This window comes from Xiphophorus couchianus, chromosome 20, assembly GCF_001444195.1.
Source record: "Xiphophorus couchianus chromosome 20, X_couchianus-1.0, whole genome shotgun sequence".
Classification (NCBI taxonomy): Eukaryota; Metazoa; Chordata; class Actinopteri; order Cyprinodontiformes; family Poeciliidae; genus Xiphophorus; species Xiphophorus couchianus.
This window is the reverse complement of record NC_040247.1, coordinates 13,101,705-13,115,623: the sequence shown is the minus strand read 5'-3', so window position 1 is coordinate 13,115,623 and position 13,919 is coordinate 13,101,705. Positions and strand designations below refer to the sequence as shown.

At 36.5% G+C, this 13,919-nt stretch overlaps 1 protein-coding gene across 5 annotated transcripts in view; it reads right to left on the bottom strand.

Moving 5' to 3' along the window:
* LOC114135075 (kazrin-like) overlaps nucleotides 1–13,919 on the bottom strand; it is a 173,292-nt gene that overhangs the window by 21,433 nt on the left and 137,940 nt on the right. For all 5 annotated transcript variants that reach the window (XM_028002009.1, XM_028002012.1, XM_028002014.1 and 2 more), the window contains one exon: nucleotides 1,565–1,756. In XM_028002009.1, coding sequence (XP_027857810.1) covers nucleotides 1,565–1,756 — 192 coding nt within the window. The remainder of the gene's footprint in view (nucleotides 1–1,564; nucleotides 1,757–13,919) is intronic.

Below are 13,919 nucleotides of genomic sequence, written 5' to 3'. Positions count from 1 at the left end.
GTACACTACTGGTCATACTTCAGTATACTACTGGTCATATTTCAGTATACTGGCCATACTTCAGTATACTGGTCATACTTCAGTATACTACTGGTCATACTTCAGTATACTACTGGTCATATTTCAGTATACTGGCCATACTTCAGTATACTGGTCATACTTCAGTATACTACTGGTCATATTTCAGTATACTGGCCATACTTCAGTATACTACTGGTCATATTTCAGTATACTGGCCATACTTCAGTATACTGGTCATACTTCAGTATACTACTGGTCATACTTCAGTATACTACTGGTCATACTTCAGTACACTACTGGTCATACTTCAGTATACTACTGGTCATATTTCAGTATACTGGTCATACTTCAGTATACTGGTCATACTTCAGTATACTACTGGTCACACTTCAGTATACTACTGGTCATATTTCAGTATACTGGCCATACTTCAGTATACTGGTCATACTTCAGTATACTACTGGTCATATTTCAGTATACTGGCCATACTTCAGTATACTACTGGTCATATTTCAGTATACTGGCCATACTTCAGTATACTGGTCATACTTCAGTATACTACTGGTCATATTTCAGTATACTGGTCATACTTCAGTACACTGGGTTTCCATGTTATTTTACTGAAGCCTCTTATTTACATACCAAAGGTTGATTTTCCACAGTGACTGGGATTAAATTAGATTAAAGTTTTCCTATTTTAGGTCATTTTGGATTAACACATCCTTAAATTAACTGGTTTCCGTACATTTTAGTTTAACATTTGCCCTTTGAACTGACTTTTTGTGTATTTGAGAGTGTAAGTTTCATTTTGTTCGTCCTGTGTAGATTTAAAAAAAAAAAAATCCACCAAACAATTTCTGTTTGTTAAAAATAATTGTAGTTGCACGTTGCATAATCATGACCCTCTAAAAAAGAAATGGTCAAATCAAAACTTTGAAGCAGAAAAACTTTCATGGTATTGACCAGAAAAATGATTAACTTGAAGAGTTTTAGGTAAGGTTGTTGCAAAAAGCAATTAATCACATGATAAATAAAAATTATCTTAATTTCTAGTCTGATTATTAATATTTTTGAAGAGCATCTTTGGTGACAGAGTTCATAATCCATTTTATTTATAGTTATGATTTTGTCAGATTTTTTTTATCCCTGTTTTGTTTATAGTTTTTAGTTGTCATGATTTATTTTAGATATTTAAAATGTCTTCCAGTTCTTTAGGAAGAAACAAAACAAAATTATAAATTGACAGTTAAACAAAACTTTAAACAAAATTAAAATTTATTGCTCTTTCACAGGGTGAACTTGCATTATTATATTAAATTACTTGAAAATGGTCTCAGAACAATAATAATCTTGCACTCAGCGTGCGGTCAGTTGCTGGAGGACAGTTTATCCTCCAGCAAACTTTATTTTGGGTGCTACAGTGAACAAATTTCCTGAAAACTGTCTCAGTTATTCTCCCTCTCCTGATGAGCTGTTTATTTTGAACCCCAGCTGTGTTTGCTGGAAACAAAAGGAGCGCGCTGGACGAGGTGACTCTCCTGACCTTGTAAGGCTTCCTTGGCGCGGTCCAGCTCCTGCTCCTTGTCACCAAGCTGGGCTCGGAGCTCGGTGGCAGACAGCAGGTTGGCGGAGCAGCCGCCCTGCGTCTCCTCCAGGTCTTTGCTCAACATGTCCTTCATTTGCCTCAGCAGGTGGACCTCCTCCTGAAGCTGGACCACCTCCTCTCGCAGCAGCGCTGAGGGTCAAAACGAGCAGAGATTTAAAAAAACAGACACAGGACAAAGAGTAAAGTAGAAGGACCTGGGAATACCAAGAAAATCTTTAAGAAGATGCTTATTAAAACCAAAATAAATGCTCGATAAGGGTGCACCGATTGAAGTTTTCTGGACGATATTTCCGACCTTTAAAAAGCACGACCTGCTGCCGATTCAAATTTTGGTCAATACCAAGTTTGTTTTTTTTAATCAGAAATGTTGCTAAATACAGCAAGAAAGTTGCTGAGATGGTAACTTTCTTGTTGCCAAGAAAGCCAGGTGTTTGCACCTGGTGGGCCGGTCTATAGGTCAAACCTCTAACTGGGGAGCTAAACGGGACAATGGTTGATTTCTAGATCTTTCCCAAGGTTAAGATCGGCTTCACATGTAAGAATCGGCTGATCACCAATCTCCCAAAATGAAGGAAATCTGGACCGATTTACTCAATCTTTCAAAAACGTAATCATAAAAAAGTTCCAAGGCTGAAACTGCTGATAGATGGCAGTGAAATAATAGCATCGCTGCAAAAACACAATTGTTCAAAGTATTTTTGGTCCAGCTACTAATGCAAACATCTGAGCTCACTTGAAATATGACAAAACCAACATTAAAGTAACTTTTCAGAAAGAAATAGAAGCTTGTTTTAAATCAATTATTTCTTACAGTAATAACCAATCCCACTGGCAGATTGTTTCACTCACGATGAACCAGAAACATGGAGAAGCAGCATTCAGCTTCTATGCGCCACAAATCTGGAACAAACTTCCAAAAAAATGCAAAACAGCTGAAATACTGAATACTTAAATCTAGACTAAAACCCAAATTTTTAGAGTTGCTTTTGAATCACAATAAATGAAACATTGATCAACATATTTGATGATTTTGGTGATGGCACCCTTGACAATGCAACGTCTGTTCAGCTGTTGACTGGTGCTTTTATTCTGTAAAGTACTTTGAACTGCCTTGCAGCTGAAATAAACTTGATTGATGATATGAAACTAGAACATTTTCAAGAATATTAAGGGATTATTAACTGAGAAGAAGCTCCTATATTTTGCTGAAACGTTACTTGTAAGTTATTACACTTAAAATAAGACAAAACTAAGATATTTCTAGTAGAAACTGGACCAAAAATATGTGGTAATGTTTTGTGTTTGTGCAGAATATGACTGCTTCATGCTGTGTTTTCTGCCTGTCTTGTGTGCTATGCCTCCCAATCAGCAAAGGAAAACACCGGCAAGCAATCAGGAGCAGGAAACTAAGGAGACGACACTCTGGAATAAAGAGTGATCTCATCTGCTGGTGCAGGCTGACAAGCTCGTGCAGCCAGAGCACAGAAACAACGAAAAAAACGTCCAATAAAGGAAACCCATACCAGCAACAGTGTCATAATGATTTATATTGGGAACGGGAGATGGAAGGTCTGTTCCAGGAGAATGCACGCTTTTTATAAGGGGAAAGAAAAATGAAAAAAGGCAGTCAACCAAAACATTCAGCTTTTGGAGGAAAAACCTGAAATGATGAATTCAGGAATTCTGGAAATCTGACTGAACACATGTGCAATCCGGAAAACATCATCTGAGCGATTAATGGGATCTAGAGAATGGAGATTTATGAACCTTAAACAACGCACAATGAACTACTCGCATACAGTAAGTACAACACAGCAACGCCGTTTGACATATTAGAGGAAATTTAGCAGAAACAAGAATGGAAATCTCCGTAGATAGCTGCATGGAGCTATATAAGATTACTGAGGAAGCAGAAATGCAAAAGTCTGCATGTGCGTGAATGAAAATGAGAGAAGGTCTCTGCAGCCAGACGCTGCAGCAGCTCCGATAAGAGGCGCAGGGACAGTCCATCGCTCTCTGTCATGACAGGACTGTGGAGAGCCCAGCAGGCTGCGACTAAAAGAGTTACATCCCAGAAAGAACAATCTTTCACGTCCTTCTTCTGGTTCTGATCCACTTATTCATCTGTTTAGCTGCAGGGCTCAAGCTTGCCTTCGCCTTGGGCCGAGCCGGCAGCACCTTTGATCATTCAGGACGTTTTGGAGGTTTTTGCCCTCCGTGTAATTTTGCAACCTGTCGCCCTGGCCATTAAAGATCAAACAAGAGAGCCAAATAAAAGCGGTGAGGATTGTCTTTATATCATTTCAGAGAGGTTTCATTCTCTAACCTTTTCATCAGTGTTGGCTCAAGTTTGGGAGCCGAAAACGTAAATTTCAAGATGTTTATCCAGTGTTATCTATGACTTTCAGCTAAACCCACACACTGCAAAAACACACAAGCTTACCAAGAAGTTTTTGGTTTAACTTTGAGTGCAAATATCTGAGTACACTTAAAAATAAATTGCAGTGTTTGAATAATCCAAAATAATTCACCATGTGTATTTTTTTTTTCCTTTTTTTGTTTTGTTTGTGAGACTTCTCTTTCCTTTCCCTCTGAATTATTTATGTTAGATTATAGTCTTAAAAGTTAATGTAGAATACTGGTTTCACTGCAAAAATACCAAATATTACCAAGTATTTGTGGTCAAGTTTCTACTGGAAATATCTTAATGCACATGAAATGAGACAAAACTAACTAGTAAAATTTCAGTAAGATATATTATTTTGTTTTAACATCATTATAAATGAAATAATCTGCCAGAGAAATTAATACTTTTCATAAATATTAAGGATTATTGACATAAAACAAGCTCCTATATCTTGCTGAAAAGTTACTGGTTAGGTAGTTTTGTCTTATTTCAAGTTTACTAAAATATTTGCACTAGAAACTAAACAAAGAATGCTTGGTAAAATTTGGTGTTTTTGCAGTGTGTCAGTGAATCTAGCATTAACTTTTAAGGCCATAATCTAACATAAAACAGGGTTTAAATAACCCAATATGTTGCGTAAACAAAAGGAAAGAGAAGACACAAAACAAAACAAAAATACACACGGTGAATTATTTTGGATGATTCAAACAATTTAACAACCTTTTCACTCTTCTCTATAGGTTAGAGCTGCAGCGTACACAGCAGATACCTGAGCTGGGAATCTCTACAGCTCCTCCAGAGTCAGCACATTATTCTTACATTATTCAAATGGTTAGATATGAAACATTTTAGTAACATCCAGTAACAGATTCATCCACCAAATTTACCACGAGCCTGTCGGCTCTCCTTGCTGAACTCAATCGCAATAAAAGTAAAGTTTGGGAGAATGTGAAATAGTTTCACACAGATCCGTTGTATTTTTCTGTATTCTAGGAAAAAATAAATCACGTATCATTACAAAACAGAAAAATAGATCACGGCCTTTACAACTCCTTTTGTTTAGTGCAGGGAGGTTTGTTTGTCGCATGCTGACAGCAGGCAGCCCAAAGACAAGAGCCGTCATCTGCTGGCAGTCCTATTTGATCAGGACCAGATCATGTAAACAGTAAAGGCAGGATGCTGGCTGATCCCAGCTCAGAGTGGCGGCGCACTGAGGCCGGTGAGCTTTCAGAGTCCTCCCGCATGAACAGAAAAAGCCACTCATCCTCCATCTGATCGCCGGCGGATTCAATGAACACCAGATTTAAGCCTCTCATTAGGGCCGGTCAGGAACAGGTAACCTTTTTCCCTCTTGCTTTGCAGCCCTGTCAAGATACACACACCCACACACACACACAGCTGAGAGCTTATAGAGGCCGTAAGCTCGTGATTAGAGCTCAGAGAAAGCAGCGAAGGTGAAGTGAGAGTTGGAAAAGTGTTGATTGGTGGTCAAAGAGCTGAACTAGTCTGCTGTGAATGCGATGAGGGATTAAAGTGGTTCTATTTATATACATGAAGGATCACAGATGCCACGTGTGCACTGGGCTGGAATATTGGAATGAGACGCTTTTTATTAGCAAAACCAAAATAAAGAAAGATATTTTTATAAATGAGTTTGTGACTGACTGGAGGGTGAAAACTAACATGACCTGAACTGGGTCTCTCAGGGCGTTTCATTCAGAACTTTGGAGGCAGTTTTGTTCACTAAGTTGACCTGACTAGACCACAAAGAAAGGACTAAGAAATCTGCTACTCTACTTAAAAAAACAGAAATACATTTATGGAGAAATATGTCAAATGAAATGTAAAATAAGCGATTTCAATTTTAGATGTTTTGCATTTCAGAGGACAGCAACCTAAAAATACATTCTGCTTTGGTTTATTTAAGCTGGTTTGTTCATATAAGAGGAGATACAATCACTATTTGACATTTTTAAATGGGACCTATAATACAAACTTCACTTTGTACATGTTTTTATTTTTCACTGGGGGTCACAACTGCTTCTGAAAAAACATAAAAAATCATAAAAAACAAACAAAAAAATTGGCAATAAGTTAATGTTTTTTGGTGTCTAGAAAATGAGCCGTTTCAAAAACCTCCCGATTGTTAAGTCACGTTTCACCGTTACCTAGCAACCCCAGCCAAGCCAAGCCCGTCACCTAGCAACCCAAAAAGATCTCCAGCACTTTGGGTCATCTGGTTTCAACCCAGTATGTAGGGGCGTGGCCAGCAGCAGCTCATTTGGATTTAAAGTGACAGGGCCCTAAAAAATACACAGAACTAACCAAACAAAAATCTCATTATCTAAGAACGATATTGTACATGAACATGTTTGGTAAAGCCCACATATAAATTGTAGCATTGTAGATCACTTTTAAATAAAAACAGACATCTGTCATCAAACATTTTTCAAACAAACCTAACACTGCAATAATCTCAGATTATAACTAGAGATGCACCACTGTGGAGTTCCCTGACCGATTTCTAGCATTTTCAGTTTAGACTAGCTCAGGTTTGTTTTAGCTTTATGGACTATAATACATAAAAAAGAAAGAAGATGTGCTGTAGGGTATTTGTTCCGAATCCAACATAAAGTGAAGAAATTACAAGATAACCTTTATCTGTGCATCAAAACACAGTCAGCTGTGATCCTTGGGGATTTAGGTTTTGATCATTTCCCTGTTGTTCATTTATATTCTTAATGTAAATATTAAGCTCATTTATTTGCATTCATTGTTGTCAGGACGTTGTTGCCATATTGTTCAGTTTCTTAGTTTATGTTGTTTTTTATTGTGAAGCTTGATTTTTTCAGTGTTTCTTTTTGAGTCTTAGTTCAGCTTCTTGGTGTTGATTGGTCTCCTCCCTCAGTTTTCCTGCTTTGCTCCAGCCATAGCTGCTCCATCTCTCCTCTGATTGTTTTATTTTCCGGGCCCTGCCTCAGTGTTTAGGGATTTTGTCTGTTTCTTGCTCTATTCTTCTGCCTGAACTCCATAACCTGATCTTCCTGCTAGCTTTTCAATAATAAAGAAACTCTGTTCTTCACAAACCAAGCAACAATTCAGTCAATAATACACATTATTACGTACAGCATCAGTATAACTGTCTGTGATTTGAGAACTGAACCACAACTGGATGTAAAAAGTAGATTTAATCCTGTGCAGCGACAGCAGACTGCTGTTTTGCCCTGAGGAGCTGTGATGAACGCTGCTGTCAGTTTTCCGTCTCGGACTTACTGACAATTACAAATCTATGTAATTATGGTGAGTCCCCCTACTGATTTCTGTCATGTACAACCCAGAGGTGCTGGTTCTGCCCGTTTCTTTCCTCCGAGCTTGTAGGTACAGGCACTGAAAGCTCGATAATGAGGTCACACGCAATGCATAACGCAGGATTGCAAACTTTTCAGAAGGTAACGTTACTATTGACAGGGTTCTGCTAAAAGTGTCCAGGTCACAGTTTTTAAAATATCAAGCTTTCTCTCATTTTATGAACTTCTCTATATTCAGGAAAAACATTTATCTGCCTTTAAAACTAAACTTTTAATCTTCCTTTTTTTAAAAAGGCTTTTGATAATGTCAGAGTGTTATCCATGCGGCGAATAAAACAAATCAAATTGACCTTATCCGTTCTTAGAAAAGCACTTTTTAACTTTTAGAAGTGCATGAAAACATCCTTTATCATAAGTATTACAGCAAACAGTGATATTGTGAGCACTTCCTTGTAAAACAGGTATTGATTGTCCCAACTGCCACATCATATTTGACATAAAAAAATATAAGTGTAGTTGTTAAAAACTGGTTCTGTATCTCCTGCAGGAACGTTGATCTCTTTGGTCAAGCAGCTTTGACTTTCATTGAAGAAAACTAACAACATTTCAGTACAGAAGTCATTAATGCCATATGAAAACAAAAACAAACAATAATTGAGGTTATAAGGTGACACAAGTTAAAACCTTTTCCTCATTCACTGAATAACTACGTCTGATTAGGATCATACTACATCGTTCTGCTTCACGAGGCTGAAGCCGGTTCTGATATCAAAGTACTACATCTGCACTTATAGAGCGCAAATAGAGGATGGAAAATTACACAAACTGTATGCAAAGGAGGAGATTTACTTATTTTAATGTCTATTAACAAAACTAAAGTTACATATTTCCTTTTTCTGAATGTCTGAACTGATCCTTCCTAGCTTCAAAGTAGAGAAATACTGACAACAAGATATAATTAAAGTAAATATGCAGCTTTGGAAAAAGATAAGAGATCACTTAAAATGATCAGTTTCTCTCATTTTACTTTTTATAGGTTTATGTTTGAGTAAAATGAACTTTGTTCTTTTATTCTCTGAACTACTGACAACATGTCTCTGAAATTACAAGCAAATATTTATTATTTATTTGCAGAAAATGAGAAATGGTCAAAATAAGGAAAAAGATGCAGTGCTTTCAGACCTAAAAGAATGTAAAGAAAACAAGTTCATATTAATTTAGAAACAACAATACTAATGTTTTATTTCAGGAAGAGTTCAGAAACCAATATTTGGTACCAGGAGGTTTTCAATGGGGTTCAGTGCAGTGGGCTCTTCATTTTCTCCAGAGCTGTAAATGAATTACAGGAAACTCCACCTATTTGCAGTTCAGTATTTGCAGATTTACCTTTTCATACATGTTTTTGTGGAACATAACTACAAATTATTTGCGGAAAATTTTTTGAAAATAGTTTTTTTGTTGAGCATTTGTAAAATATATATAAAAAAGCAGCTTTAGAAGGTAAAATATATACTGTATCTTTCCTACTGCTAACATGCTGTTAGCTTGTCTTTGCAAAGCAGCCAATCAAAGAGCAGCATTTATTTTCCTTGGTGCTGATTGGCTGATTACCCAAGAGCAGAAATAATAAAGACAGTAGATGTTAGCTTCTGCATTAGCACTACAATGGTTTACACTTAGCGTACCAATACATATTAAAGTATATTTGATGTTTGATCTGTTAAAATGAGCATTTCTAAGTTAATTCTGCTTCAGGATGAACTTCATTTGAAAGAGCTGCTCTCATTTTATTCCTTCAAGCGTTTTACAATCAAGTTAGCATAAATAAAGTCTGTATTCCTCTGTTTAAATTTACTTTAATAGAGCTGGTTTTATTTAATAATGTTGTTGATATTGTACTATGTTTTTTGTTACTAACTGTATTAATTGTGTTGTCAGCACTGCAAAAAACACAAAATCTCACCAAGTAGATTTGAAATAAGACAAAACTAACTTACAAGTAACTTTTCAGGAAGATATAGGAGATTGTTTTAATTAAGTAATTTCTTAACACTGATAAAGTACAAGATACATCAGCAGATTATTTCACTTAAAACATTCTAACATGTTATTCAAAAAATAATCTGTCAGTCGAACTCCTATTTTTTCATAAATATAAAGGAAATGTTTACATAAAACAAGCTCCTACATCTTGCTGAAAATGGACTTATAAGTTAGTTTTGTCATATTTAAAGTGAACTAAGATATTTGCAGCTTGACCAAAAATACTTGGTAAGATTTTGTGTTTTTGTTCTTGTAAAAGACATTTTTGATTTGAAGGCGTTTTATTCCGGATAAATAAATAAAAGGCATTTCTAAGTGTTTCATGTATTCATCTATATTTATATTTATATTATATTTAGAAATGAAAACCAAAAAAGATGGTTCATTCTTTTCCACAGTGGACCGAAGGTGAGGCGGCCCATCCACCTGACCCAGTTACTCCAGCTCTTCAGAAGAAATGGGTCAAAACTCCAGCAAACTACTGTGAGAGTAAGGAGAAGTTATGCAGTTCAAAGGCAATGCTATCAAACTCCTCTCGTTGTGAACGCCACACCAACCAAAGCTGTTTTGGGTTTTCTTGCCGGTAAGACGTTGCTTTGTTCTTCTAACTACATGCCTGTGATGCGCTATCTCTGCAAACCGGATGGGATGTTTTGTAATCGAGGTAAAGCTCCAGCATGAAACTGGTGAAGCTTTCTATCAAACTGACTGAGAGGGACATCAAAGCACCGGCATTTAATGCCGAATTTTCCCACACAATTTTTTATGCTGTAAATATTTACATGTAGGTAGGATTTAAATCAGCGCAATGCTTACCGCTAAATTACAAAGAGTTTGGACATGTGTTTAGGAGAGATACAGAAACAACAAAGTACAAGAAAGTTTCCTGACAACAGCTCCTCTGAAATGTTAAAATTATTCTCTGCTTCCATTTCTAATAGCTATTTCCCAGAATGAAGCCATAAATGCATATTTTAACAGCTCAGAGGCTAGGCGTATAATTAAACACACTTAGGTGTGTCGCTGCGCTGATGACTTAAAGTGTCAGCCTCCTTGAGGGAAATTGAGCTGACATTTTCTCTGTAATTACTGAAGAGCTAAATGATTTGATTACCAAATTCCTTATTGCTTAAGTTCATCTTGGAAAAAAAAAAACACGCAACATCTCAAAATCACGGCAAAAACACAAAATATTACCAGGTTTTTGTTCCTACCGCAAATATCTTAACGCACTAGAGATAAGACAAAACTCATAAGTATTTTGTCATTTTTAAATTTTATTTTTAAATATATTTTGTACGGAAGAACAGGACATTTAATGGGATATCCTAATTTTGTCAAAGGATTGGAAACAAATCAGCTGATTTATTCTGCAGAAGACAGCGGCGTGCTTTAGCTCCTGATTAAACCCATCATGCAGCAAATGATGAAGCCTTGACACGCCAGAATAAGAAGGCTGGGCAGAGACTGAGAATACGTTAGATATGTACATAAATCAGCAATGATTGTATCATGGGCATCATTTTAATGAGAGCCTGTCTGAGTAATACAAAGCTAATATGCTGAAGTATTGAAGACGCAGCGACTGGTGAGTCTCTGACCTTTACTCCGCACAAGAAGCAGATGGATAATCCAGAGATTTTAAATAAATGATCCCTTAACATGATTCTTTCCCTCCAAACACATTTATTTCTGGAGCATCTGCCTGGAAAATTTATAAATTTCCCAAAGCATTAGCTTGAAATTTCAGTATGTTTAGCAAATGGGTCATTATAAGGTTGTAGAGTTTCTTAAACTGCAACTGAATAATGTAATTTCCTACTGTGGTTCAGAAAATACAGTCAACAAAAACAAAGTAAACCTCAGGATATAATAAAACCATCTGGTCTTTTCCAGGTTCAAATATTTTAAAATTAAAAATTAAAAACACTCATTATTGATCAATTAAAGATGGCAGCAAAATGTAAAAGAAAAACTAAGTTTCTTTTTCTGCCTTAATAGGGTTTTCTGGTGATTAAATAATTTCATTAACAATCCATTAAAGAGGTGGGAAGTAACTAGTTAAATCTACTCAGTTTGATTTACTTGAGTAACTTTTTGGAAAAAGAAAACAACACTCGGAGTACATTTACTAAACAGTACTTCTAACCTTTACCTGAGTAAATTTCTCTCATTCACTGAATGAAGAACAGACAAGTTTTATCCAAATATGACCTTTAGACAAAAACACACAGTTTATGTTGAAGTGAGACCTCTCGTTTGTACACAAGCTTTGTTGTAGACAAAAACACACAGTTTATGTTGAAGTGAGACCTCTCGTTTGAACACAAGCTTTGTTGTTCTAATGTGACGTTTAAAAGTCAAGTGAAAATAAACACTAGAAACTGTTACTGAAAGTATTACACGAAGTTCTATAACATACTGTAAATAAAGTGTTTCTTCTGCCTGAATAAACAATACTTTTAACTTATTTATTTGCATTTTTTAAATTTCTGACTTACAAATACCAGAAGTTGCACATAATTAAATTTTTTTCAGCTTGATTAAATCATTTTAAACCACCAAATCAAATGTTATAATCGATTACTCAGTACTTAAGTTGAATTTTTACAGAACAGTTTTTCACTCTTCCATGAGTAACTTCTTAGATGGCTATTTTTTACTTTTATTTGAGTAAAAATATGCCAAAATAGAGCTGCTCTTACTTGAGTAATATTAATGGGGACCATCTCTATAAAAGCAGGAGTTCCTGCAATCTGCTGGTCTGCAGCATTCATGCATTTGTTAATGTAACGCCAAAAAGAAAACACATCAGCAATGACCTTATAGAAGCAATTTCTGCTGCCTCTCAATCTGTGAAGAGTTATAGACAATTTCCAATCAACTTGAGATTCATCACTCTACACCAGGGAAAGTTATTCACAAGTGGAAAACATTTAATCAAGTTTTTATGCTCCACAAAACCTCAAGGTCAGACATGCAATGCTCCAAGACGCAAAACGCCCAAGAGCTAAATCTAGGCCTTGGTTATAGGTTATTAAAATTAAAAATTAACTACAACACAATAAGAAAAAAGACAAATGGTTTGTTTAAAGAGTTGCAGAGAGAAAACACTCTTCTTTCTTAAAAAAAAGACAAGCGCACGACTGCAGATTACTGTGACTCGAAGTACAGCTTAAATGTCTCAAATATATTCTGGAAAATACCATGAAGCAAAACTCAGAACCTTCTCAAATAAACACAGTTCCTTCTGTAGTTTCCTGCAGCGTTTCAAGCCCAGGAGCGCAGGCTTACATCTGTGGGATGCAGCGATTAGTGGGTCTTTTTAACATCAGCCACAGGTTTATTTTTGGTGTCTGCATTGTTCAATTGCACTATAAGCTGAGGACTGACAGGAGCAGTCATGGGTTCAGTGTGGAGGCAGAACACGTTCAGAGCAGAACTGCTGGTATCAGAGCTACAAGGAAATACAAAAGAGCCAGAAAAACAACAGATATTCAGAGTGTTGATGATCTGACATTCTTAGATGTGTTGAACCTTCAGTGCAGCACGTCAAAGTGATACGAGCTTCATAAATAAATTCACGGCCCGATTCCTCCAGTGAAACGTCACTCTGAAGCTGCAGGCCAGTGACTGATCAACCTGTTATAGCCCTGCTCAAATGGGTAAATAAATAAATTAACTTTAAACCAATTGTGTATGTCGCCGTTTGGTTTCTGGAGAGTTAAAAAATTCAGCTTTGATTTTACTTGGTTAATTTTATCCGTTAGTCAGAGCAATAATTTATAGAAATGTTACAAAAGAGGTGTCAAGCTCACCCACCATAGCTATTAACGTGGTCGTCTAGACAGCCAGGTTTACACTCGCACATAAAAATGGCTGTAAACACAGCCGTTCATGTTTGAAAAGCAGAAGTCGAGCCTCCAGCACAACCAACAAGAACGCATGAAGTGGTTTCCGAATGTTAAGTGTAACCCTTATCTTTTCCAGTAGCCATTGAACAGAGCATGCAGCAGTAAAACCAGCTGACCTAAGATGCTGGACCTCTACTCCAGCGTCTGGAGTAGAGGTCCGTTGCTAGGTAACGGGTTAGGCTTTGCCTGGGTTGCTAGGTGAAGGAAAGTGGCCTGCTGGTTTGTGACGTTATAATCAGGAGGTTTATGAAACGGTTCACTTTCCAGACACCAAAAAACAATAACTTATTGCCAAAAATCTGACTAGGCATTTTTTTAAGTGTTGGGTTGTTTTTAAAAACAGTAGAAACCCAAATGGAAGTCTAAAAATGTGCAAAATGTGAATCATTTAAAAAAGAAACATGATCTGAGCTCAGGAGAGAATACTCAGTGAAGAAAACGTTGTTGTTACTGTTAAAAAACGTATTGATGAGTGCTTGAGTGACGAGGAAATTTTAACTCATGTATAGTTAATAACTACAGTATGTTCAAGTCTGAATTCCTTCGGTTTGGGAGTAAAATGTTTAGTTCCTGTTCAACCTGCACCAACGCGCGAGTCCTACACAGAAGCACAGTTGTGT